At 39.1% G+C, this 23191-nt stretch overlaps 1 protein-coding gene across 5 annotated transcripts in view; it reads left to right on the forward strand.

Moving 5' to 3' along the window:
• Positions 1-23191, forward strand: part of PLOD2 (procollagen-lysine,2-oxoglutarate 5-dioxygenase 2) — a gene marked incomplete at its 5' end in the record, with an annotated part of 64535 nt that overhangs the window by 25730 nt on the left and 15614 nt on the right. For 4 of the 5 annotated variants that reach the window (XM_083868385.1, XM_083868387.1, XM_083868386.1 and 1 more), the window contains 9 exons: positions 2673-2764; positions 4190-4326; positions 9880-10043; positions 11142-11254; positions 13145-13208; positions 14018-14115; positions 15842-15943; positions 19735-19860; positions 21443-21564. In XM_083868385.1, the coding sequence (XP_083724511.1) occupies positions 2673-2764; positions 4190-4326; positions 9880-10043; positions 11142-11254; positions 13145-13208; positions 14018-14115; positions 15842-15943; positions 19735-19860; positions 21443-21564 (1018 nt within the window). The remainder of the gene's footprint in view (positions 1-2672; positions 2765-4189; positions 4327-9879; positions 10044-11141; positions 11255-13144; positions 13209-14017; positions 14116-15841; positions 15944-19734; positions 19861-21442; positions 21565-23191) is intronic. The other variant, XM_083868388.1, reaches the window with a different exon arrangement.

Below are 23191 nucleotides of genomic sequence, written 5' to 3' on the forward strand. Positions count from 1 at the left end.
AAAACTAAGTAATTTATAAAAAACTATTTATTCAAATACTATAATTACACTTCAGCTGCACTTAAAAATTATTTAAGCACTTCCTCCATTTAAAGGTCAGTGGTGCAACAAAGACATGAAATAAAGTCTCTTAAACTTCTTCCAATGCAATTAAAAAAAAAAGACCATGGATAAGCATGTTAAAAAGAAAACATTTCCAATGTAAATAGTACCTTTCAAATAGTTCTGTGGGTGTTTGCAAACCCCACTCAAGCAGCTTGTTTAGATTGTGTCATTGTCTGTTGCTGCACTACAGCTCTTATATCAGTTTAAACTATATTGTTTGCCTGCTCAGCTTTCTTCATTTCATATAGTTCAGGTTGAAATCCCTTATGATTTGGCACATTATTCTCTTTCCTCTTGTTCCACAAGAGTAAAGTAACATACCAGACTCCATAGAGAATCTTGAAATACATGTATAATGTGTATTCCATTAAGAGAGAGTAACAGTATCCCATAAAGAACCATAGGGTTTTTTTGCTTGCCAGACTGTACTTGTATGTTAGTTTAAACTTTCTTTGACTTAGTAACTGTGGAAGGAATCTGATGCAGCCCACATTTTGTCATTTACATCTTGTTTTCAAGTACAGATTTTTGAGATCTTTGCTGTCAGTATTTCTTAGCAATGTGTAGGTGTGAAATATGCCTATTCCAAACCAAATTCCATGGTTATAGTCAGTGATCTGGTCACCTAGGAAACTTTTAATAATTGATCCAGTTGGTTTGATGATGCAATTCTGGTATGATCAGTTTTTTCCAGTTCCCTGTAATTCAAAAATGTAGTGCTTGAACAAAAAAGTAGTCATGATTTCCTTCATAGAGGAAAACCCTCCTCTGCCTTCAGTTCTCTTTTAGTCACAGTCACAGTGTTCTTTATTCATTTTGTGGTGGTTTCAGTAGAATTACTTGAATTTGCGTGATCTTTATAATAAACTGTTTGGAAGGTATCTAGCCATTGCTCTGTTTCTGTCTCTTTGTGAATCCACGTGAACTCATTGCACTGTGAGGTCCTCCTGTCCTTTTGAGATGTACTTGGGAGGTTTACTTCTGATTCTTTGCTACAAAAGTCTGCTAGCACTTAGGGGTTGAAAAAGGTGGAGCAGTTAATCTTCCAAATCTGTCTTTCCAAAATTTTTGGATGTTCGAGTTGATGAAGAATTGACAATATTTTCAGTTTCTTCTTTGTTGTGTATTGTATTGCAGGACTGTTTCAGTGGGAACAGTACAAGTGCCACCTGAGACTGGTCTGCAGAGTTTGTTTGCTGTGGCTACTTCAGACAGATTTGAATTTCATTAGAACAGGGGGATTTATGTTTTTCTACAAACTCTGTCTATATTCTGACAGGTGTTTCTGCCTGAGTCAATACACTTGAAATATTGGCTGCAGAGCATCAGCTGAGTAGGTTTCAAGGTGCATTTCTTCTACAACATGGGAACTGCATCATTATCTTTTGTGTTAACTTTTGCTGGTGTCACATAAAACAAAATGAGGAGTGGTGAGTGGTTTGAATGCACTCAGGATGATGTCTTGAGTGTCTGAGGGCTGCTGAGCCTACGGTGGTTGACAAGGCTGAAGAGTTAATAGGAATATTTTCCATAGCAGACACTTCTTGCACACGTTACTGGATTGAGGAAGGTAAATCCAGAGGATGTTTTTTTGGCAGGTAATGCAGTAACAGGCACTCTGTCTGGAATACTCATCATAGGTGATGAATTTCATTTCATTGTAAGGATTGATCTCATGGGCTCTGTTTAGAGGGCAGCTGTTGCTTCAACTAGGCCTGAATTGGGGAAACTGCAATGTACTCTGGTATCCAGGCTGGTCTGATTAAATACTTGATTTTAGATAGGGATAAAGCCTTCTCATAGCTTCATATTTTTTGGTTCCATTGTGCAACATATTGCATGGGGTTCTAAATGTTGTTCAGTAGTCTAATTGGGAAGCTATTTAGTGGAAATCCATGACCCCATTCGAGGTGTGTTAAAAGCCCTGGAATGGGAAGAGGAAATTTGTTGCATAGTCACTTCCCTGTATGCAGTAAGAGGGCAAAATTAGCAGTGCTGTAATGTACATATGCTCTGAATAAAAAAACCAAGCAAGCAACCTCCTTGCTCTTTTGTCTCTGCCCAAGGACTTAAAAGCACTAAACGCTGTTTGTTGGGGGATTGGTTTCATTGGTTGGGTTTTTTTTTTGACTTATTTTCATGAAGAGTATGCACTGTTGGCTGTCAGGGGAGCTACTGGGGTTGGGTGAAGTTCTCTTACCACCACTCAGTCCTGTGGTAACAGGTGACAGGATTAACTCAGACTGAAAAGTAGTAAGTTATTTTTGTTTTGAAGCTTTCTTCCTGTCCAGTAGTCATGCTGGCTTTATTTTTGTGTCTTTGAACTAGTTGTTTACAGAGTAGATAGACTTATTTGCTTCGTCTTCCAGAGGATAATTTTAAATACAGCACCTCGCCCATGGCAGTTGTTGTATGGTGATCTCACACCTGTACTGTGGTGGCCTGTTTGCCTCCTCTCTTTGAGTGAGATCCAGAAAGTCATCCTGAGCTAGTGCTATTCATTGCATTTTGTTACAAACAGTGCCCTGGAAGGCTATTAATACATGATCTTTCCTTTTCTTCCTCAGATAAACTTCTAGTCTTTACTGTAGCAACTAAAGAGACCGATGGCTTTCACCGTTTCATGCGAACTGCAAAGCATTTCAACTACACAGTAAAGGTATTGTGGGTATTGTGTGTTTTGTACCAAATATCTGTGCTATCCATGCTGTAAAACAGAGCCAGTACATGGTAGCTGACCTTGCCTTAGCTCCACTGTGTGCTGGGACAGAGTGGAACAACAGCAGAGCTGAAGGGCAGGAAGGGCATTTGCTGGTGCCCCTCTGAAGCACCAGGGGAGGGAGGTGCTTCCCCTGCCTCAGGAGCTGCTGTAGGGGTTTGGAACTATCATGGCCAGCATCCTCCTCACTCACAGGTTCTGTCACAGTTTGTCACAGAGCCTCCTTTTTCAATGTGGCTGATTTTGTTTGTATGAACACTTCTGGGAGCTCTACTGCACTCAGGGGCTTTGGATTTCTGTCCTTGAGCAAGGCTGGAACACTGCTGCAAGGAGGGGTCACAACTGGAAATTCCTCTGTTTCTTAGGAACCTGTAATTTCTGAGAGGACAGTGTGTTTCTGTCATTCTTGCCAGCCTTTTCTGCCTTGCTCTGTGCCTCTCTGTGTCACGTACTTAGGTTGGCCTCTGCATGACCCTGGGAAAGAGGGAGGGCACTAACCTCCTAAACTCTCCCCACAAATTGGTTCTGCCAAGAGAAAATCCAGGAATTCAGATGCTGATATGAAATTTTTCTGCTTGCTTACCACAGTGCCTGCACTATAAATAGGAAAATATTTGGGTCTTTGACTTCCACCACTGAATTTAGAGGACTGAGAGAACTTTTCCTAATATGATAAAGGTGTACTAGAGCACCTGAGCAGCCTGAGCTCTGGATATGTCTTTTAACTTCGCAGATTTGTCCAAAACATCATGCCGTGTAGTTCTTCCAGGCTTTATATATTCCAAAAATATCATGTTCAAAACACATAAAGAGCTTTTTATTTTTGCTTTTTTTTTTTTCCTTTTTTGACATATAATCTGCTATAGTGCTTGGCTGAGGAGGAGTTTTATGTTTAACTGAGTTTTAACAGTGAGCTGTGTACTGGAAAACCTATCCTTCTCTTTTGCTACAAAAAGCTTGCCATATGAATTAGTTATACCCTGATCCACCAAGGCCTTTTGTGCCTCCTGTTCCTAAAGGGATGTTACTGAATTTTAAACATTCAGAATGTTTTTCTTATACAAATTTCGAAACAATCCGTAGCTTTTTTTTTTTTTCTGAAGGAGGCACATATGAGTAAATGGCAGTAGCAGGCAGTTGCTTGACTCGTCTTTGGTTAAGAAGAGTCTCGTGTTTTTGCAGTGATGTCATTGTGCTGAATGTTCCTTCAGACATGGAAAACTCAGGATGCTGGAAGTGCTGGCTTGCTATGCTTTAATGTGCTGCTTCTGCTTTAGCATCTGTTTTCAATAAGGGTTTGCTTTAAAAAAGCCTCATGGGTTTGGGTACCAGCAAGAAGTGCTTTTTTCCCCCCCCTTCTTCCAGGTTCTTGGAAAAGGTGAGGAATGGAAAGGTGGTGAGCTGCCTAACTCCATTGGTGGAGGGCAGAAAGTTCGACTGCTGAAAGAAGGCATTGAGAGCTATGCTGATCAAGAGGACTTGGTTGTACTGTTTGTTGAAAGGTGAGCAAACCTGGCTTCTTGTCTCTGTTTTAGTTTGGGTAGACATGCAAAAGTAGCTGCTGTGACATGCTGAAAGTGCGTGATGCTTTTGTTCTTTGCTGTTTTGTTTGAGAGAGTTTGCATCGTTTCTTCATTCATAAAAATAGTTGATTGCTTTTGGAGCAATCGTTACTTTTTAGCAGATTTGCAGATGTAAGAGTTCATAGTTCTGCTGCCACCAGGGAGTAAAAAAATGTTGCTGGGAGCTAACAGGCTTTTAGGCAAGCATTTGTCCTCTCCCTGTTCAGCAGCAGTGAGAGCAGGATGTGGCTGCAGGCTGGGAGTGTGGATGGGAGGGGGAGCAAAAGCAGCTCCAGAAATAAAAGTGTCCAGTAGGGACTAGAGGCATTATCTTGTTTCATGAAGTAACAGTGATATGGGGGAAGCTGGGAAATGGCTCCCTGAGGAAAGCATTTAACAGGAGAACTTCTATGTGTTAGAGAACTGAAACAAGAGTCTTGGTGTCAGATGTAGCCTGGTGCCTGTGCTATCTGTGTGATAGAAGGATGGAGAGCACTGCTGCAGGTGCCAGATCACAGCTCACAGCACAGCTATGCTTCAACATCCTCCCTGGAAGCCATATAGGCTTCTCCCTGTCCCAGAAAGCATAGAGCTCAAATGTGTTCAAATCACACTTTCTCTATTGCTTCCCTCTCCTTTTTTCTCTTCCTCTTATTTCCCTCCTGTGACAGCAGCATGATCAGAGTAGTTCAGAATCCAGCTTGCAGCAGGCACCAGGCTCTTCCACACTAATGTTAACCAGAGCAGGGGCACAGCTCTGAAATAATCACTGCAAGGAAGGTGTGGGACCAGCTCTGGAATCAGGGGCAGGAAACTCCAGTTGCTGACAGACAGCCTTGGAGAGAGTCATGTGTGAGTTCACCCATGCTGCTGGTACCACGTCACGTTGGAATGTCTGCTCCAGAATTCTCTTTCTGCTTTTAACCTGCTTGATTTATTTAAATTTTGGCAGCTGAAGAGATTTAGGGACACTTTTTCAAGGCAGGAGCTTGGCAGGATTTGCACAGCAGACATCATCACAAGGCAGAGTGGCTGGACACTGGCATTTTATGGAGAGTTAATTTGTTGTTTTGCATAAGTTAACACTTCAGGAAAGTTGCAGTACCCAGCTTAAACTGGTAGCAAATTCAAATATGTTACTTAATTTTCTGTTCCAATATTACCTCATGTGATGAATAACAGAAATACCTAGAAATAAATATATAGAAAAAATACCTAGAAAGCAAAAAATCTAACTAATTTTCACTAATTTATAAATAAGCATTATAAGGAATGCGTATTATGCTGAATATTTTTTTTTTGTATGCTTAGGTTTGTAAAGTTACCTAGTCTGGAGGTACACATCCAGTTTTTGAATTCTTTTCTTATTGACTTGTTTAATTTCATTAAGTAGAAAAAGAATCTTTCTAAAAGTAAATATTTATATGTTTGTTCATAATGTTGTCCTACTGATCATACAAGAACTGAAACTTTTAAAGTTTAATTTCAAAGGTTTTGTTTTGTGTTAAAGCTCAGATGAATCAAACATTTCCCAAATGCTTTCTACTTACATTGAATTTTTTGTTTCTGAATTTATTATCCTAAATCATAACTGTATTCTTCCTATGTGGTAAAATATGTAAATTTATTATCACAGTGGTACAAAGGTCTAGCTCAAATTTTTCTCCATTATAATTTACTCTCTGGAGGGGCAGGCTGCTGGATGGGTGAGAGAGTGCAGAGGACCATGTGTGTCGAAGTGCAAAGGCCATTATCTTTCTCACATGAAAAATCACAGGATTTAAGGCCTCCCAAGTTCCTGAAGTCTGAAATCCCAAGTACATATTTATTTAAAGCTGGTGGAACTGATTCCAGAGCGGAGAGAAAAAACAGTTTGCTGATTCTAGCATTATATTTTAATTCTAATGAGCTTTTTGGTTTCCAGAAATCCTGGTTTGCAATTTAAACGCTGATCAATGTAGCAGTAAGTTTGGAAAAGACAAATGTCATGAACTTCCTTTCTTCTTCAAGTGTTTTTTGTTATATTCATTGTGAAGCATTTGGAATATTAATCTTGGGGGTGGGGAAAGGAAATGTCTGGTTTGCTTACTGTAACTAGGCAAGTAATTTCTAGGGAACTGTTTACTTAACAAACTTAGTTTCTTGGTTTGGGTTATTGGCTTTTTTTTCAGCAGTTTGTTATATGGCTCAGAATTCTGGAAATAGTTTGAGCTTCATCTGTGGACAGCTTGTGCCTGTGTGTAGATAGCAAAATGCCTGCAGATGGAACACTATTTAAATTAGGCTTGTTTTTGCTCAAGCTAACCTCTGGTTTATTTTGGACCATTTCAGATTGAACTGGCTAATGGCCAATCTAGACTGGATAAATTGGTTGGTGCTGTGACTGTTCATCCAGAGCTCCCACAGACGTTTCTTTGTATTGTGGAAAAATTTTGAAGCCTCTCAGTTTGTTGTTTGTTCAGTTGTATTTTTTTTAACATTTGTCAGAAACTAAGGCATAATTATATTTTTTATGTATCTCAGAATGGTTAAGGTGTGATCCTGGTGGGGACACAGTAAATGACAAAACAGTCTTGTGTCTGGTGACATTGCTGGTCACTAGTAGGCACTCTCTCACTTGTATTTTGAGATCTTACCTGCAGTTCCAATAACAGCAAGTTCTCATTGTTAAAGTTGTGGATGCAAAAATTGCCTGGGCAGTTCTAGAGCACCTGTGTCTCTGCTGCTGTTTCCCTGTTTTGCTGGGAATTCAGGGTGCATAGGCAGGATGCTTTGCTGCTGCAAAAGAGAGGGGAGGGAGGGAGGGTTGGATTCCAGTCCCAAGCATCTGCCATCTGGGAGCTTCAGGAAGTGGGATTAGGTTGTGGAAACTTTCTGGGTTTTTTTCTCTTTTTTTTTTTTTTTTTTTTTTTTTTTTTTCCTTTTCTTGCTTTCTACTTAATTGGAAGGATTTATGAAGAATAAATAAGAGTATCTGAGCTGTTCCTGGTTGCCAAGGAAGCCTGCTTTTTCTTGGATGTGTCCATACTCTTTTTCCCTGTCAAATTTTGAAATAGTTTTTAAAGCAAGTCGTCATGTAATGATGATATCCTAATAACAGTATAAACTCTCAAGGGTAGTCTTGGGACCTGTTTTGTGATGCTCTTAGTGGTGTAGTGAACCCCCCTTACAGCAGGAGATGAGGTCTGAATAGGTCAAATGGAATCTGACAAAGCAAGTAAACAAGGCAAATGATGCATTCATAGGTGTTAAGAGGTTTTCCTTTTGCATGGAGAGAAAAGTGGGATCATCATAAAGCAGCTGATGAGGATACTGTCAGCAAGGGTGGAAGGCTGGGGGAGGTCCTGCCCAGGAAGAGGTGTGGTGGTAGTAAGTCACCTCTTGACAAAGCAGAGGGCCTTGACTGTTAATGGCAAGTGTAGGTTCTCTCTGGATTAATAGAGCTGCATAATATCCATTGCAGTTTAGCAGCTCAGCCCTGGGTTTAGGATTATAAACTGTGTTTTTTTTATAGCTGTGTATTAAGTAGCATATTCCTTTCACAAGGAGAGCCTGTGACTGGCCGAGCATGTTGCTCAACTTTGGCTTTCTTTCACAGAATGACAGTCCTTGGAAGCAATTTTCCAGGGTGTTTGGTTCCTTCCTGCAGCTGTAAGTTCTAGCAGCAGCAGCACTGCCCTGATCACCGAGGAGAAGCACAGCCTGCCATCAGCTATTAAGTTAAAGCCTCAGACAGATCTCTTTTTGTCTGTCTTCAACGTGTCTCCTGTTCCTTGTGTGTTCTACAGGCTCGATCTGGCATTGAGTTGGGCTACAGAAATTGAAGGGAAAAGAGAGTGTATTCCTGTAAATTTGGGCAGAAACAGGCATTTTTTTAATAAAACTGGGGAAGGTCCAAAATGTACAATTCCTTTCATGCGTACTTCTGCCAAAGTTGCAGAAAAACATAGCAGAGTTTTCAGAAAACCACTTACTTATATAGACTACATAACACACTTCCTCTCCAGGGTTCATACTTCGCTTTGTGGTGAAAGTCTTTTTTTACATTTGTAAGCCAGCTGTTGTTCAGTTCTCTTAGGCCAATTTCATTAAATCCTCTTTGAAGAAAATACATCTTGAATAAGTTCAGAGCTGTAATAAAGGAGCACCGTAAGTCAGCAATGGTTGATCTGTTGGCACTATTGCTGGGTAATCCTTTGCAATGCAAAATGTTCTGTGCACTGCAGGTGGGGGTACTACTGTCCTAGTTAGCCCAGCTAAAAGGCTTTTCAAGAAAAGTCTTGGTCGAGGTTAGACCTTGGTTTTTGGTAGCTCTGCTGTTCCTTTGCCTGTTATCAGGGCTGGTGATTTTTACTTTCTGAGGTACATGTGTAGAGTAAGAATATTCCTGCATTCAGATGAGGAATCAGCAAGTCTGAGATGCTGCCATTAGAATATTTTGCTGCTTCAGCCAAAGACTACTCAGTGATGTGATTCCAATTTCACTGTGACATTCTTCATGCTGTGTAAAGTGAACCTTGAAGTGGGAGGCATTGGCACAGGTCATCCAGAGCAGCTGTGGATGCCCAATCCCTGCCAAATTCCAAATTCCAGGCCAGATTTGGGTGGGGCTTTGAGCAGACTGGTCTAGTGTGTGGCATCCCTGCCCATGGTGGGGGCACTGGTTTGTTTGTGTGATTTTCTTGGTTGTGTTCCCAACCCCTTGTGCCTGCCAGGCATTGATTTAGATTTGGTTCAGCCACAAAAAGCCACCAGGCTTGAGATGCTCCATTCTTACAGGACCTTGGCCAAACCTGGGCAGGGTTTGTTCTGGTTTGGCACACTGTTCACCTTTGGCTGTGTGTAACAGCCAAAGATGAGCCCTCCACCTTTAGGCCTTTGTCTTCAACAGGAATTGTGACTCAAAGGCATAAATAAGGTTTTTCATAAATAAATATTGTGATGCTTTGAGCCTTTTTTCAGCACACTAAAGAGGTTGAAAGAGAAATCCATGCCTTGTCAGGATGCAATACACTTTTTATGGGCAACTAGACTTCATTGAGATCTTGATAAGAGTTTTTAGAAGTCAGTGCTGTTATATTTAGGAACACGATCATCTAAATTTTCCCAGTGAAAGTCATCTAAGTCATCTCTGTCCTACTTTTCATCTGTTAAAGTTGTATATTTTTAATTGTGGTTCTTAAAAGCATAAGTAAAATACCTGAAATAGGAAAATCAATTTCAGATAAACAAAATGTGAAGGAAAAAGAATGTCCAAAATGTGGAAGACTAAAACGTAGAAGGGCAACTACTTTGGATAAGTAATACCAGTGGAAGTTTCTCTTCTGGAAGGGTATAGAATTTTTACATGGTGGTTAAATATGATTTAATTGAGTAACTTTTCAGAATTTAAGGGCTGTTTGACTTTTAAATTTGTATAATCCAATGATTTGTTCTGAATACAGAAATATTAAATGGAAACTAACTAACAGATGTATTTTCTTTCCTTTTAAGCTATGATGTTATCTTTGCTGGGGGCCCTGAAGAACTGCTAAAGAAATTTCAGGAAACTAATCACAAAGTGGTGTTTGCAGCAGATGGGCTAATTTGGCCGGATAAAAGGCTGGCTGACAAGTATCCTGTTGTCCGGAGTGGGAAACGATTCCTGAACTCAGGAGGCAAGTGTGGTCCTCAAATACTTGAACTTGAACATGACCCATCTCTGTAATCTGTTCTCTGAACTTGCTGCATGTGGAGCTGTTCCTAAATTGCCCAAGTATAACACTGATGACTGAACTTGGTGTCATCTTCCCCCCCCCACCCCACCTGAATAGCTCCCCTTCTGTGCTCAGGCATAGTTTTCATTCAAATTTGCACAGTGTGTGTTTGGCAGTAACTTGTAAAAAAGCAGATCAATGTAGTCAGGGCCTAAGCAGCTGTGCATGGCAGGGTGAGGCTGAGCAGGGCTGGCCCCATTGCTGCAGGAACAATGCTCTGCACGGGCCCAGGCACAGTTTAGCCTGGTCACAGGATTCCTGAACTCTGCTGCCTGCTTCCTGGAGATCCCTGCACACAGGCTGGATGTGCTGGCAGCTCTGCCTGGCCTATCAGAACAGCTTACACAGCTCCTTCTGAAAGGAGTGGGAGCTACTCCCTGTATTCTCAGTGATGGATGGATTCTGGAAACCTTCTTTAAATGCCAGCTTTGCTAATCATTTTGCACTTGATTAATACATGCACTGATACAAATGCTGTGCTGTGTAGAAGCCTATTGAGTGTGTCATTTCTGGGGCACTGTTCTGCAGTGTGCAGATCTGGGAATGTCCCTGCTTCTTTCCCTCACCTATCTTTCTTTTATTTTGGTGTATATTTGTTTTGAGTTGAATTCTCATTCTATTTCTGGCAGTATTAGATTCAGGCATCTCTGCCAGTAAGAAGTGATCGATGAAAATGAAGCCCACAGATGGGCTTCTTGGTAAAGTGATAGTCTGATATCATACTTTGGCATTCTCAGAACCATCCTGGACAGATCTGATTTTTTTTTTTTTTTTTTCCTTAAAATACCATTAGTACAAAAATAGCCATTAATTATTAACTTTTTGAAATAGACCTGTTACATACCTCAGGAAGAAGATTGGATTTTGTGCCGAGTTTCATTAATTTTGTATTTTTTCTTCACTGGCCCCACTCAGAATGAAGTCCCTGGTTGGTGTACAACTTTGACAGGGTTGTGCTTTTTGTGGAAATAACCTATGTTTGTGTGTGTGATGTTGCAGGATTTATTGGTTATGCTCCATACATAAATCGTATTGTGCAGCAATGGAATCTGCAGGATAACGATGATGACCAGCTGTTTTACACCAAAATCTATATTGACACATTGGCAAGGGTAGGTAGTAAGTTGCTTTCTCTTTTCTTTCTGCTTGAAATAACATGCTGCTCCTCATAAAACACCAGGAGATGAAAAGACAAGGAATGCTGTCTCTATACTGGAGTGCCATGTTGACAGTTGTTTGTTCTCCTGAGGTTCCTACTGCTGGAATGATGAACAGGCTCCCAAAGGGTCACAACTTGATATATTATTTCAGGCTATCTTCAGACCCAGGCAGGTTGTGCTTCATTGTTAGAAATAACAGCTCTGAGGTATATGATCAGACGCATTTATCTCAATGAGGGTCCCATGTACTTGGCAGTTTGATGGTCAGAGAATGTGGCATTTTTCCAGGATGTCACTGAACTACTTGCTGATCCAGTGTTTTATATTTTGGCTTGCTGCCATTTCAGATCCTGCCTTCAGCTTTCTGTGCAAATATGTTCAATAAAGCTGCATTGTAAATTCTTGGTGAAGACCCCTCTGTGTCCTCACTTAACAAAGTTCTCTGCTGAGTTGCAGTGTTAAAGCATGATAGGTGTTAGAGGTGTGTCTCTGATGCTGGGAAAAAGAGGAATAAGGGCAGGCAGTTAGCAATATATTGATGCAAAAAGATTTCAGAGGCTGATACAGCAGAATTTTGAGAAGGATTTTGGTAATTAGTATGATGCAAAGCTCTTGAAACATAGACACGTTGTTTCTGGCATAACTTAATGGAAAATCAAGTCTTGGTTCAGAAATAGAATATTACTGTTGGAAGGGCCTACAGTGATCATCTGGTCTGACTGGCTGACCAATATGGCCTGACCAAAAGCTGAAGTGTGTTACTGAGGTCATTGCCCAAATGCTCTTTAAGCCCTTGACAGGCTGGAGGTATTGACAACCTCTCTAGGTTGTCGATAGATCCAAGGTTTGACCACCCTGGTCATAAAGAAATGCTTCCTTATGTCCAGTCTGAACCTTCCCTGGTGCAGCTTTGAACCCTTCCCACCAGCTCAGCACCTCCCTCTCCCCTTCCCCTCCTCAGGAAGCTGTGGGGAGCACAGAGGTGGCCTCTCATCCTACTCCTCTAAAGCAGACAAACCTCAGCTGCTCCTCGCAGGAAATTCCTTCCAGTCTTTAATGTTTGAATTCCTTATATGCAAGTAAAGTCAGATGCCAGGGATGCAATTGAAGAGACAGGGTGTAGAGATATTAAAGCTGATTCTGCATCCAAGTCAGAAGTAACATAATTAGCTGTCTAAATGGATTGTCTTCTAGATCAAAGCTGTGTATCTTTGCAGAGCACTGCTGCACCATGGTTCAGACCACTTCCATGGTGCTTACTGTATGTCACCACTGATTCTTTGTATAGTAATAACATGCCCAATGCTGTAGAATGTGTAAGAAAATCTTGGAAGACCAAAACCAAGGATGTAATCTGTACAGGGGGTTTTTAAGTGTTTTAAATATTCCATACTTGAATCAACATTTTAAAAATGGTAAAACATGGTATTTAAAGTAGGATTAGTAATACAACATTAGGAACATGTTTTAAAACCACCAGTGTTTTCTATTCTGACATGATACTTAAATTTGACTTTTACATTTTTGTGACTCTGAAACACACAGCATGTTTTGTTTCTTGGCCAAGACTTGTTAATTTTTTTTTAAGACACAAATTTTCTTTGGCTTATACTGCTAAATTGCAGTTCCTGTGGAGAGTTATGACCTTTATCTTTCAAGTTCAAAGTTTCTGCATATGCAAAAATGATTGCACAACTTGGGAATACAGAAAAATGTAGCAATGTAAAGAACATGCAGAGTCATTTTCCCTGATTCCTTGCTGCCACTGTGGTATAATTGCAACAGTACTGTAAAAACATTGGCTTGTAGAATGCCTCAACAGCTTTGGTACTTTGATTTCAGGAGCGTATTAACATTACTTTGGACCACAAATGTACAATTTTCCAGACCCTAAATGGAGCTGTTGGTAAGTGTATGATTTGTACATTGTGTGTTTCATTAACTGTTATTGACACTTCCTTTTTTTGTTTAACTGTGAATGTAGTTCTTTAAACATATGCTTATTTTAAGGAAGTGTTTGGATGGGCCAACCTGATCAGCAGATTGGTTACAGATCTTTTGGGTTGATTCTTAATTGAATTCTCTCACTGATAATATTTGATATAAAATGGAAAAAAAATAGATTTAAATAAGTGAAGGTGGCAGTAAATACAGAGTTAAGAATAATTTTTCCATCTGCCTTTCCAAAACTTAATTACAGGAGTAAGGTTAGTAACTAAAATTGCATTTTAGATTTTCTTAAGCAAATGGCTATACATAATGAGGTAGAATGTAGAATAATGTAGAATTTTCTTTATTTAACTATTATGAATTTAAATGGAGAAATGCATCTGTGCGAAATTCCTTTCTTACGTCTGACCTTCAATTTTGGAACAGCTTTTTATAGTCAGATCATGCTAACTAATATATAAATAATTTATGAATGAAATAACTAATTTTTCTATAAATAGCATTTGCACTAAATTAGAATTATTTTAAAAGCAGATTTCATTCCAATACTGAAGCTGCTGTTGAGAAACTTTGAAGTTTGATGTCACCTTATTTATCATAAGGAGGTTAGAATTCAAGCTCAAGTTAAAAAAATGAGCAAAACTTCTAAATAAATAATACTGACAATGATAGTAAAAACAAGGTATATTGTATTAGCAAGGACTTAAAACTCTGAAATTTTAGCTTTTATTTATGAACTCACTGTCCTGCTTTGTTGATTTGCAGATGAAGTCCTTTTGAAATTTGAAGAAGGAAAAGTAAGAGCAAGGAATTCAGTGTATGACACCCTCCCAGTCACCATTCATGGAAATGGCCCAACTAAAGTGAGTGGCATTTTGGGTTTATTTTCATGTAAAACCAAAACATCAATGCAGGCAAAAAATAGAATGGTAGAAGAGTATGAAACAGTCATAGCACACCACCAGTGCATGCCTTCATTTAATGTTGTTAGGAACTGAGAGGATAAAACCCCCCTTCAAATTCATGTTATTCTGCTGTCACTGTAACTTGGTATTGCTGCTGAAACAACTCATTCTGCTCCCAAATTCATTGTAGCATGGGATATGAGAAGCAAGAAAGCTTTTGTTAGTTTGCTCACTAACACAGAGCTGTTCTTGAAGCTAGTCAAGGATGTCCAGCTGGTTATTAAATGGAAATCAGAATAACAAGGGGCAGGATAATCTAGCCAAGAGCATGGGCTGGGATACAAAACAGTAAAACATCTGTTACTACCCTGGACTCAGGTGTGTGGATATACTTACATAAAAATACTCTGCTCTTAGGCAAAGGAAGAAATCTCTGTAAGTGTATCTCTCTAGGTACACGTGTGGCTTTTGCCCTTGCCTTCAGTGTCACTGATCACTGCTGTCACTGTGCCCATGGCTTGTCAGCTTTGCCCTGTGAAATAGCTGTTTTGACAGACTCTGATGTGTAAGGATTCAAGGGTTCAGAGGCTCCTGCACAGTTGCTCTGAGAGGAATGACTGTGTTTTGGTAATATGGCAGCTGCATCTCTTTGTTCTGTGCCCAGGAAGTGAAAAGGTTTTACAGTAGTGTCTGTTGGCTGAAGGATTGGGCATGACTACTTTCCAATTTCTTCTGAATAAATGTTCCTTACTGTAGCTCTTTATTTTCAGAAAAATGCCTTTCAGGAGAAATAAAGTTTGAAACTCACTATTATCCCAGGAACTGCTGCTGCTTTGTTTGTGCATGTGTATTTTGATTTTGGAATTAGTGAATATAATGATGCCTTTATCTGTTTGCCTTATAATTACTTAGTGGGGGTGAAATGTATGACCAGTTCCTTCCACTTTTGCCTCATTAAATCTTCAAGTTCTGTCATCACTGGCTTTGCTGACGTGTTGCCAATAAAATGAAAGGTTCTGTATTTTACAGTTGGGCAAACAGCTTAGGATGAAACTTCTTATGCTAATCTAAGAGTTATGCTACATGAAGAAAAAACTCCTTTTACCTGTAGTGATGTTTTAAAAACAAAGAGGAAACTCTTGCTATGTATCACGTTGTCAGTGTGGTTAAATTCTTCTGCTTTAAACCCAGGATAGAATCAAAAGGACAATAATATATTAGGCAGAAAGATTTCTCTAGATAGTAAATTAGTTAGTCAATAAATTAACATAAAAATAATTCCCAGAATTAACTCCCAGTAGTTAATAGTTTTTTATTCATAAGATACTTCTGCTTTGTCCTTAATCTCTCCAATCTGCAGACTAGTATATTGCATTGGTTAGATACACTTCTTGAATTGCATACCAAATAATCTTTACATCCTGATGTGTAATACTTTATTTTTCACCATGAGTGCATGTCATTTTGATGAAATACTCATTTTTATAGACTCATGGTACATGTGTAATCTCTGTTTTGTCAACAAAAAAGAGTAAGATTAAGTTTTTTTACCTGCTGTGTTTTTATGTTTGTATCTTGTCAGTTGCCTTTAGTGATTAAATGAGTAAACCTGAATTGTTTGAAAGGTACAGATCATCCTTTGCACACATCTTTCATTAATTTGAATTGTTCATTTATGTACCAGATTCACTTGAATTATTTGGGGAACTATATTCCTAATGCTTGGACACGGGAAACTGGTTGCAGTGTTTGTGATTTGGACTTACTAGATCTGTCAGCAGTAAAGGTAAGAATACTCTGCACTGGAACCTTTTGAGTACATTTGAAAGGTTTGGTGATTTCTGAGGCCAAGTGGCTTCTTCGTGCAATATTACGGTTTACTACTTTCAGGAATATTTTTATGCATGTACTTTAATATAGATTTGCACAGTATTACTGAAGGTGATGCCATACCCAAAATCCCTCCAGATCTTCATCTCTGTTCAGTGAGGGTGAATATGCAATATTTGAACTGTGCAAGGTTTTAGAGAATAATTAGAATTTTTGAAGAGGTAGAAAAACTCGAGATATTTCAGATTTTTTGACCTACAAACCAGTCAATACGCATCATTTGAACAACTTCTGTCGCAAATAGAGTTATAACAGTTTGAACTAACATGCTTACAATTACTATTTTCTGAGGTTAAACAATCCAAAACTGCTTTGCCTTGTAGAGGACAATACACATATTTGTACTGTATAAGCAAATGTGTTTCTGCAGAAAAAGATGTGATGTAGTTGAGACTGGATTTCAGTACAATTTTCACATTTCTTGTAGGACAAACACACACAAACACATGGCATGTGTGTGTATCCAGTACTTGGCAGCTTTGGCTCTTCCACTCCAAGCATGATGTCTTTCATGTCTCTATAAATATTTCAGCTTGTACACAGTAAATTTGAGGCAGAGTAAATACTAAGCTCTGCCATGTGGAGTTGTAAGACTTGGACAAAGAAGTAAATTCAGATTATTCCTAACAGGCTCTTTCCAGCAGATGTTTCGTTTCTGTTCTGTATTGAAGATTTGAATGAGAACAGGTCTTAGAAGATCATGTTGAGGATAGCATGAAAGAAATAGTGGCTTGTTATCTTTGTAATGAAAGGAAAAAATGAAAGATTTTCTGGGCAGTAAGTAGCTAATGGACTGGAATATAAACTAAAAAAGTCATTGCTGGAATTTTAATAACTTTCAGATTCTTTCTATGTTTTTAAATTTTATTTTTGCTTTTAAGACAAACATTTGAATGGTGTTTTAATTAGACAGTGTTTGCACTCCTATCATAAAGTTTACCTGACGAAAAGATGTCAAAGATTTTTTTCCAATGGTGTTGATAATTAAACTATGGTTTTGAAGCAGTTAAATTGTAAAGCCAGTGAGGGGTATGCAGCGATTTACTGGATGGCTTCCTATAGTTTATGTACATTTACTTGGAATGTGTCTTCTTTACTGTAATTCATTCTTTGGACTTCATACCTCACTCACTCTGCCAGAAGAAATAACAAGGCTTTTCCTTGGCCTCAGTGGAAGTGTTTACTTCAGGCATTTCTAAGGACCAGCAGTATTTAATTTTCTGAACATGCTCTCTGTTCAGGCCAGTCTGGTTGCTGCTTAACAAGAAATTTTCAGTGAAAAGAGCAGTTCATGTTCTGTGCCTCAAATAATTTTCTCCATATTGTTTTATTTAACTGCCTGCATTTATACATTCATATCTTCTGAGGATTTTGCTTGGTTTTTGGGCGTTGCTGACAAAGAAGCTCAGAGGAACCTATGCACCGTCTTTTGCTCAGTCCTTGTCCTTTGAACAGAAACAGGATCTCCTGGGCTACAGTCATGGCTGAGGTGTGGGAAAACTCACTAACTGCTCTTCTGGTAGTGTCAGCAGCCTGTGCAACCCCCAAATTAGCCCCCTGTTCAGGTAGAAGCAACATAGTGGAAAATAAGTTGAAGAGGACACCTGGACTCAATAAGTGCAAATTTTTTCTACTTTCTTATGAGTTTTTGGTTTTGTTTTGGTTTTCTTTCTAAAACCTAAATTAAATTTGCTGCCCAATTTAACCTCCCCAGAAATGCTTTTAAATTCAAAGCTTCTTACTGGTGTGGAGTCTTTCCAATGTGGCTGAAAAGAAGGACCTTGCTCCTCTTCTCATTTCACTGGCAACTCTTGTGGCAAGAGATCCTGGACTTTGCTCTGTGCAATTGTACTAAGACATTGTCCTGTGTTTCTTCCAGAAATTGTCTTACACTCAACTGCTTATTAAAAAGTAAACTTTAAAAATCAAATCTATTAAAAAGTAAACTTTAAAAGTCAAACACATGACCTCACTGAAAATGAGAAAATCTGTCAGAGAAAATGTAACATCTGGGTGCAGACTGGGTATTCCCAAAGTGCTTTTGCTGAGAGGCAACTTCTGATTTCATTTACTCAAAATGCTCACCGTGACCTAGGTTCAGATTATGCAGTGACAACTCTTTGTGGTAAATGAAGGTCTAAATTGAGGAAGTCTGTGCTTTGAGGAGATGAAGTTTGCAGGAATTTTTGCTCCTAATTTTTTAAACACCATTCTGCTTAGGTCACACTGCGATTCCAGTGTAGAACCAAGTGTTTCATGTTTCAGTCTAATGAAGCCATGTCAGTAACTCCTCATTGTCCCCATGGCCTTTGCACATCCATCCTGAATCTCCTTCTCTTTCCCCTGGAGAATAAGGAGAGGATGACTCTGAATGAGAAGAATGTACCAAGTACAATTACTGCAGCAGTGATGGCACACAGGTGTGCTCAGCTTCGACAGGCAGCTTTCCTTGTCCCTGGCCATCAGTGGGACCAGTTCCTGTGACAGACCCACAGAGAGGGGCACAGGTGTTTTGTTGAAGACACATTCAGTGCACTCCTCCAGTTGTTCTGGAGTTATTGGGGTCTCTGTGTGGCTGTGCTTTCACCCCTACACTTGTGAGGCTTGCAGCTGTGAGTAGAAGGTTGTCAGGGATGTGTCTGGGCTGGGGCACTGGCCAGGATGTTTCTGGGTTCCGATGTAGACGGTGACACTCAGTGAAACCTCAGCATGTGTTGATGCTTTATCCAGACACTTCTCAAGTGGGTGTTGGCCTGCTTGAAAAGCTAGCTGGCAGCCTTAAATGCACATATAAGGTTTCTCTCTGAGCCTTGTAATGGATTAGGTTTTTATAGTAATTGTCTGGTTTAGAGATGGAAATAATTTTTAGTCAGTGTATTTCTTTGTGTAGGAGTCGAGGCTTTTGAAGGTTGAATTTTTTTGTCTTGCATAGTGCAATAATACACTTCAGGACTACAAAAAAGTGCTGTCTGTGTTTCTTTTAGTGGTCATGATCTCTATCAAGCACATACAAAACAGCCAAATACCTTTAAAATAAGGACTTTAAAATAAGGTCCATGAAAGTTCAGTATTTTTGGATGTAAGGAGAGAAGCTCTGTTAGTTTATTGAAGATCTTTCCAAAATCAGTGAGTAGGGAAGGAATGCAGAGCCCAGTTAAAAGGAATGGACAGAAATAGTGCATATACATTTATAGAAGGGTATTGCAGTCTTTGGCCTTAAGTAAGCTGAGTAAAACATTTTGTAGTATTCATTCTTTAACTATTTTTAAAAAACTACTCTCCCCTGTATTTTCTTGTAAATGTAGTCTGTGTCTGTACTTTGTTTAAGAGAAAAAAAAAGGAATTACCATTCTGTTCTAGGTGTATTTCTGTAAATGATTCTTTTGCTGTTTTGATGGGGTTTTTTTAAAGTAAGAATTTTAAAAACCATCTCAGGTTATTTTATACTTCTGATGTGTGTTATTAAATTCAAAGAGTTTCATATCAATATTAAATCTGTTATCTTTACTTATTTTGTGAAGCCAGTGAAAATGAATGGGCTGCATAGCAGTTTTGAGCACACTGGTTTTGATTGTTTGAAAGCTGTGTGGGCTAAGTTTACTACATGACATTAGTTGCTCTTTACTATAACTAATCTTAGAAAAGAGGCAAGTCTTATTGGTTGTGTCAAAATATCATTTTTTTTAGGAATATCCAAGAGTAAAAATTGGTGTTTTCATTGAACAACCCACTCCTTTCCTACCTAAATTTTTAGACAGACTGTTGACTCTGGACTACCCACGGGAGGCACTCAGTATCTTCATTCATAATAATGTAAGTATGACTTTATCATTGTACAAAGCTTCAGTTTTGGAAATTATGTGATGAATAAACTGTGCAGTGTAAGGATTTGATATAAGAACACAGTTATAGTGCATAGGGAGAGATAATCCTTCAGAATTTAGTATGCAGAGCTGGAAAAATTAAATTGTGTCAGGACTTACTGAAGTCTGTTTGAAGAAACTGCTTAGATTCTTTTACTAATGAAAAAAATGTATTTTGAAGTGTGTGCTTCTGGAGGAAGTACTGACTGACATAAAACAAGAACAGAACAGTTCCAGTTGGAAGGGCCTGCAGTGACCATCTGGGCCAGCTGCTGACCAGCAGTGAGACCATGTTATTAACAGCTGTCACCTGGTAGTTGGCATGGGATGGTTTTTTCCTCTTGCTGATACCCCAGTGCATTTTTGTTTCTGTTGGCACCCCTGCTGTGTCCTATGCAAAGGTTGGTGTGTTCAGGTGTATTTTAACTGGCACTGCAGATGAGTTGCTTTTGAATACTCTCTGCTATTTTCCTAATGATCTGGCATTGGTGATACTTCCCCAGTGACTTTAGTCAATATTGCTGTTTTGGACAGCCTGGTCTAATGGAAGCTGTCCCTGCCCATGGCAGGGGAGGCAGGGGTGGGAGGAATTGATCTTTAAAGTCCCTCCAACCCAAATCATTCAGTGATTCTATGATTTTAGTGATTGAGGTGTCAAATGTGTGCAATTATTTTGGAAAAAAAATGAGGCTGGAAGAGAAATGGGAGTAAAATGCAATTGTCCCCCTTTTCAGTGTGCATGCATTGTTGTTGATATGATAACAAAAAGGGGATCAGCAATAGATGTAGAGCTTATCTCTGAAGTATTATTTGTGTTTTTGTAAGGGGATTTTGAAGGTATAAATGTGATGTGCACATGGGAATTGTGGGCTATGTAGGTTTTGTAGCTTCAGCCAAAAGTTTTATGGTATTTGAAATGGACTTTAAAAACTGAACAGCTTTTTATTATAGAAGGGGAGAACCCCTACCCAATATTTCAGTTATTCTAATGTCAACCATAATAGGCAAAAGCTACAATGGTGACACTGGTTTGGAAGTACTGCATGCAGCTGAGAGCTCTTAAATAGACATAAATAGAAAGGTGAGGAGGAGTGTAAATAGAAATTAAAGCAACAATCCGTGGGACTGCATTTTAAAGAAACAGTGGCTGTGCCTGTACAATTTGGTACAGATGCAGCTCTCTCTCTAAAGCGATTCTGGAGGGGCATTAAAAACTCCTGCATGCCACTGAGGTTGTAGGATGGGATTTAAAGACTGTAACATAAATATCCTGAAAAATACTGCATAGACAGTTTGTGAATCTTGCTATGTTGTAAAGCTTTGATTAATATCGCTGACGTGTTAGATTATTTTCCTGAAGTTTTGTACAGAGGAGGCTCATTTTAATGACAGATACACTGGAATGTCTTCAAACATCGTTCGGCATCTGTTTCTTTAGGACAGAATACAGTGTGTTCTTGGACACTATGTTTATGATTCATAGTAATTTGTGCCTTACATTTGCTATAAAAAAAATGTTTACATGATTACAGGAGGTTTACCATGAAAAGCACATCAAGAAATTCTGGGAAAAAGCCAAGAGCATTATCAGAAATATTAAAATTGTTGGACCTGAAGAAAACCTGAGTCAAGCAGAGGCCCGGAACATGGGAATGTAGGTTCATATACACTCACATTTTTTCATCTTGCACGTGTGTTATTTTGCATCTTTAATGTTTACATCTTCAACTGTGAAAATGGCAGCTTTTGTGGTAGAGAAGATCTAGACATAAGATATGAGTTGTTGAGTGTTTTATGGTTTCTGTCGAATATATAAAAAACTGTTAATCACTGTGAAAAAATCTCTCTGGTTTGGGCAACTTCAATAGTCTGTCATCTTGTCTTGTGATGGTGGTGTAGACAATGCAGGTGTTTATTTTATTTTCCAGCTACCTTACTGCAGTTTTTTTTTTTTTTCATTTTTGCATTGGATATGCTTTTAACAATTACACTTTTGTTGTCCTAGTGCCAACTCTTTTTCTGAAGTGACATTATATTTAAGTAAACATGAAGTTAAAGCTTGACCAGGATGACAGAATTATATTATATACAGGTGACTGAATTATATTTCTTGCTGTGGTTCAAAGAGGCAGGAATATCCTTTAGAAGTGCTCTAGCCAAAGTTTCTCACAAAGGCAACTGACTTTGTCTTATGTTTGGTCTTACTTTTTTCTTTTGTCCTTACTGGAATACCCAAAACTTTAGCTTTTAAACATGGCATTCCATGCCTAAAGTTGAACCCTGGAGTGTGTCCCGTGTCAGACCTGCCTGTCACAGGGTCTTTTGAGTGGCTGCAGTGCTGGCTCCTGCAGGGTGGCTTGTGGCTCTCTCAGTGCTTCAGTCACACGATTGAGTTTCTCAGCCCAGGGTCCCACCAAGATCAGGACCCACCTTCCTGTGACCCTGGAGCAGGATTCATTCCATGATAATTCTTTGACTCATTCTTCTACCAAATCTTCCCTGACTGTCAGAGCAGAGAAGTTAATTTCAAAAGGCCATTTTCTGTTCAGAGGTTGAGCATAGGCCGTCATGGCCTCAGCTAAAAGAATGAAGGTCTTGGGTCTCTGTGGTGCTCTTGGAAATTTGCTTGAATAGGGTTTTGTTGTGCTGAAGCCACTGGAAAACTGATCTCTGGCTGAGGTCCCAAGTTCTCCCCTCGCCTTTCTAGGAAATGCTGCAGATGTCCAGTGTTAGTCTAAGCATTCACATTCTTATAAATCATTCTTTCTTTATTTCTAATACTCACTAAAGCAGATGTACCATGTTGACAAACTGTTTTTAGTGTGTGTTATGTGTAACTGAGGTGGAGTTTCTGGAGTTGCCTTTTCCTCTTTGTTGTTACATAGACAGAATCTTCAGTGTAATCAGTATCTATAGTAATACTAAATCTCACCCAAAGACCTTGAAACCTGTCATCTTTTGGTAGAGCCTACTGATTTATGATGTGACAGAGCTTTTGATATAAGGTTCCTGCTTGATCTGTGGATAAAAAAAAATAATAATTTACACGTATATTTGCACAAAGTCATTTCAAATCCTGTTTGATAGGCAGGTGGATAATCATATGTGTGATATGTTATTCATGGTATGGATGTAATTTGACTTTTTGTTCCAGTTTTGAAAGGCCTCTTTGATAAAGATTCTGTCCCAAGAGATACATAGAGAAAACTTGAAGTCCAATGTGTGTGGAATGAGACCATGGCAAAATACTGAATCATCCAAAAAGTATGAACCTTAGAGTA

Source organism: Zosterops lateralis, assembly GCF_965231275.1.
Source record: "Zosterops lateralis genome assembly, chromosome: 10".
Classification (NCBI taxonomy): Eukaryota; Metazoa; Chordata; class Aves; order Passeriformes; family Zosteropidae; genus Zosterops; species Zosterops lateralis.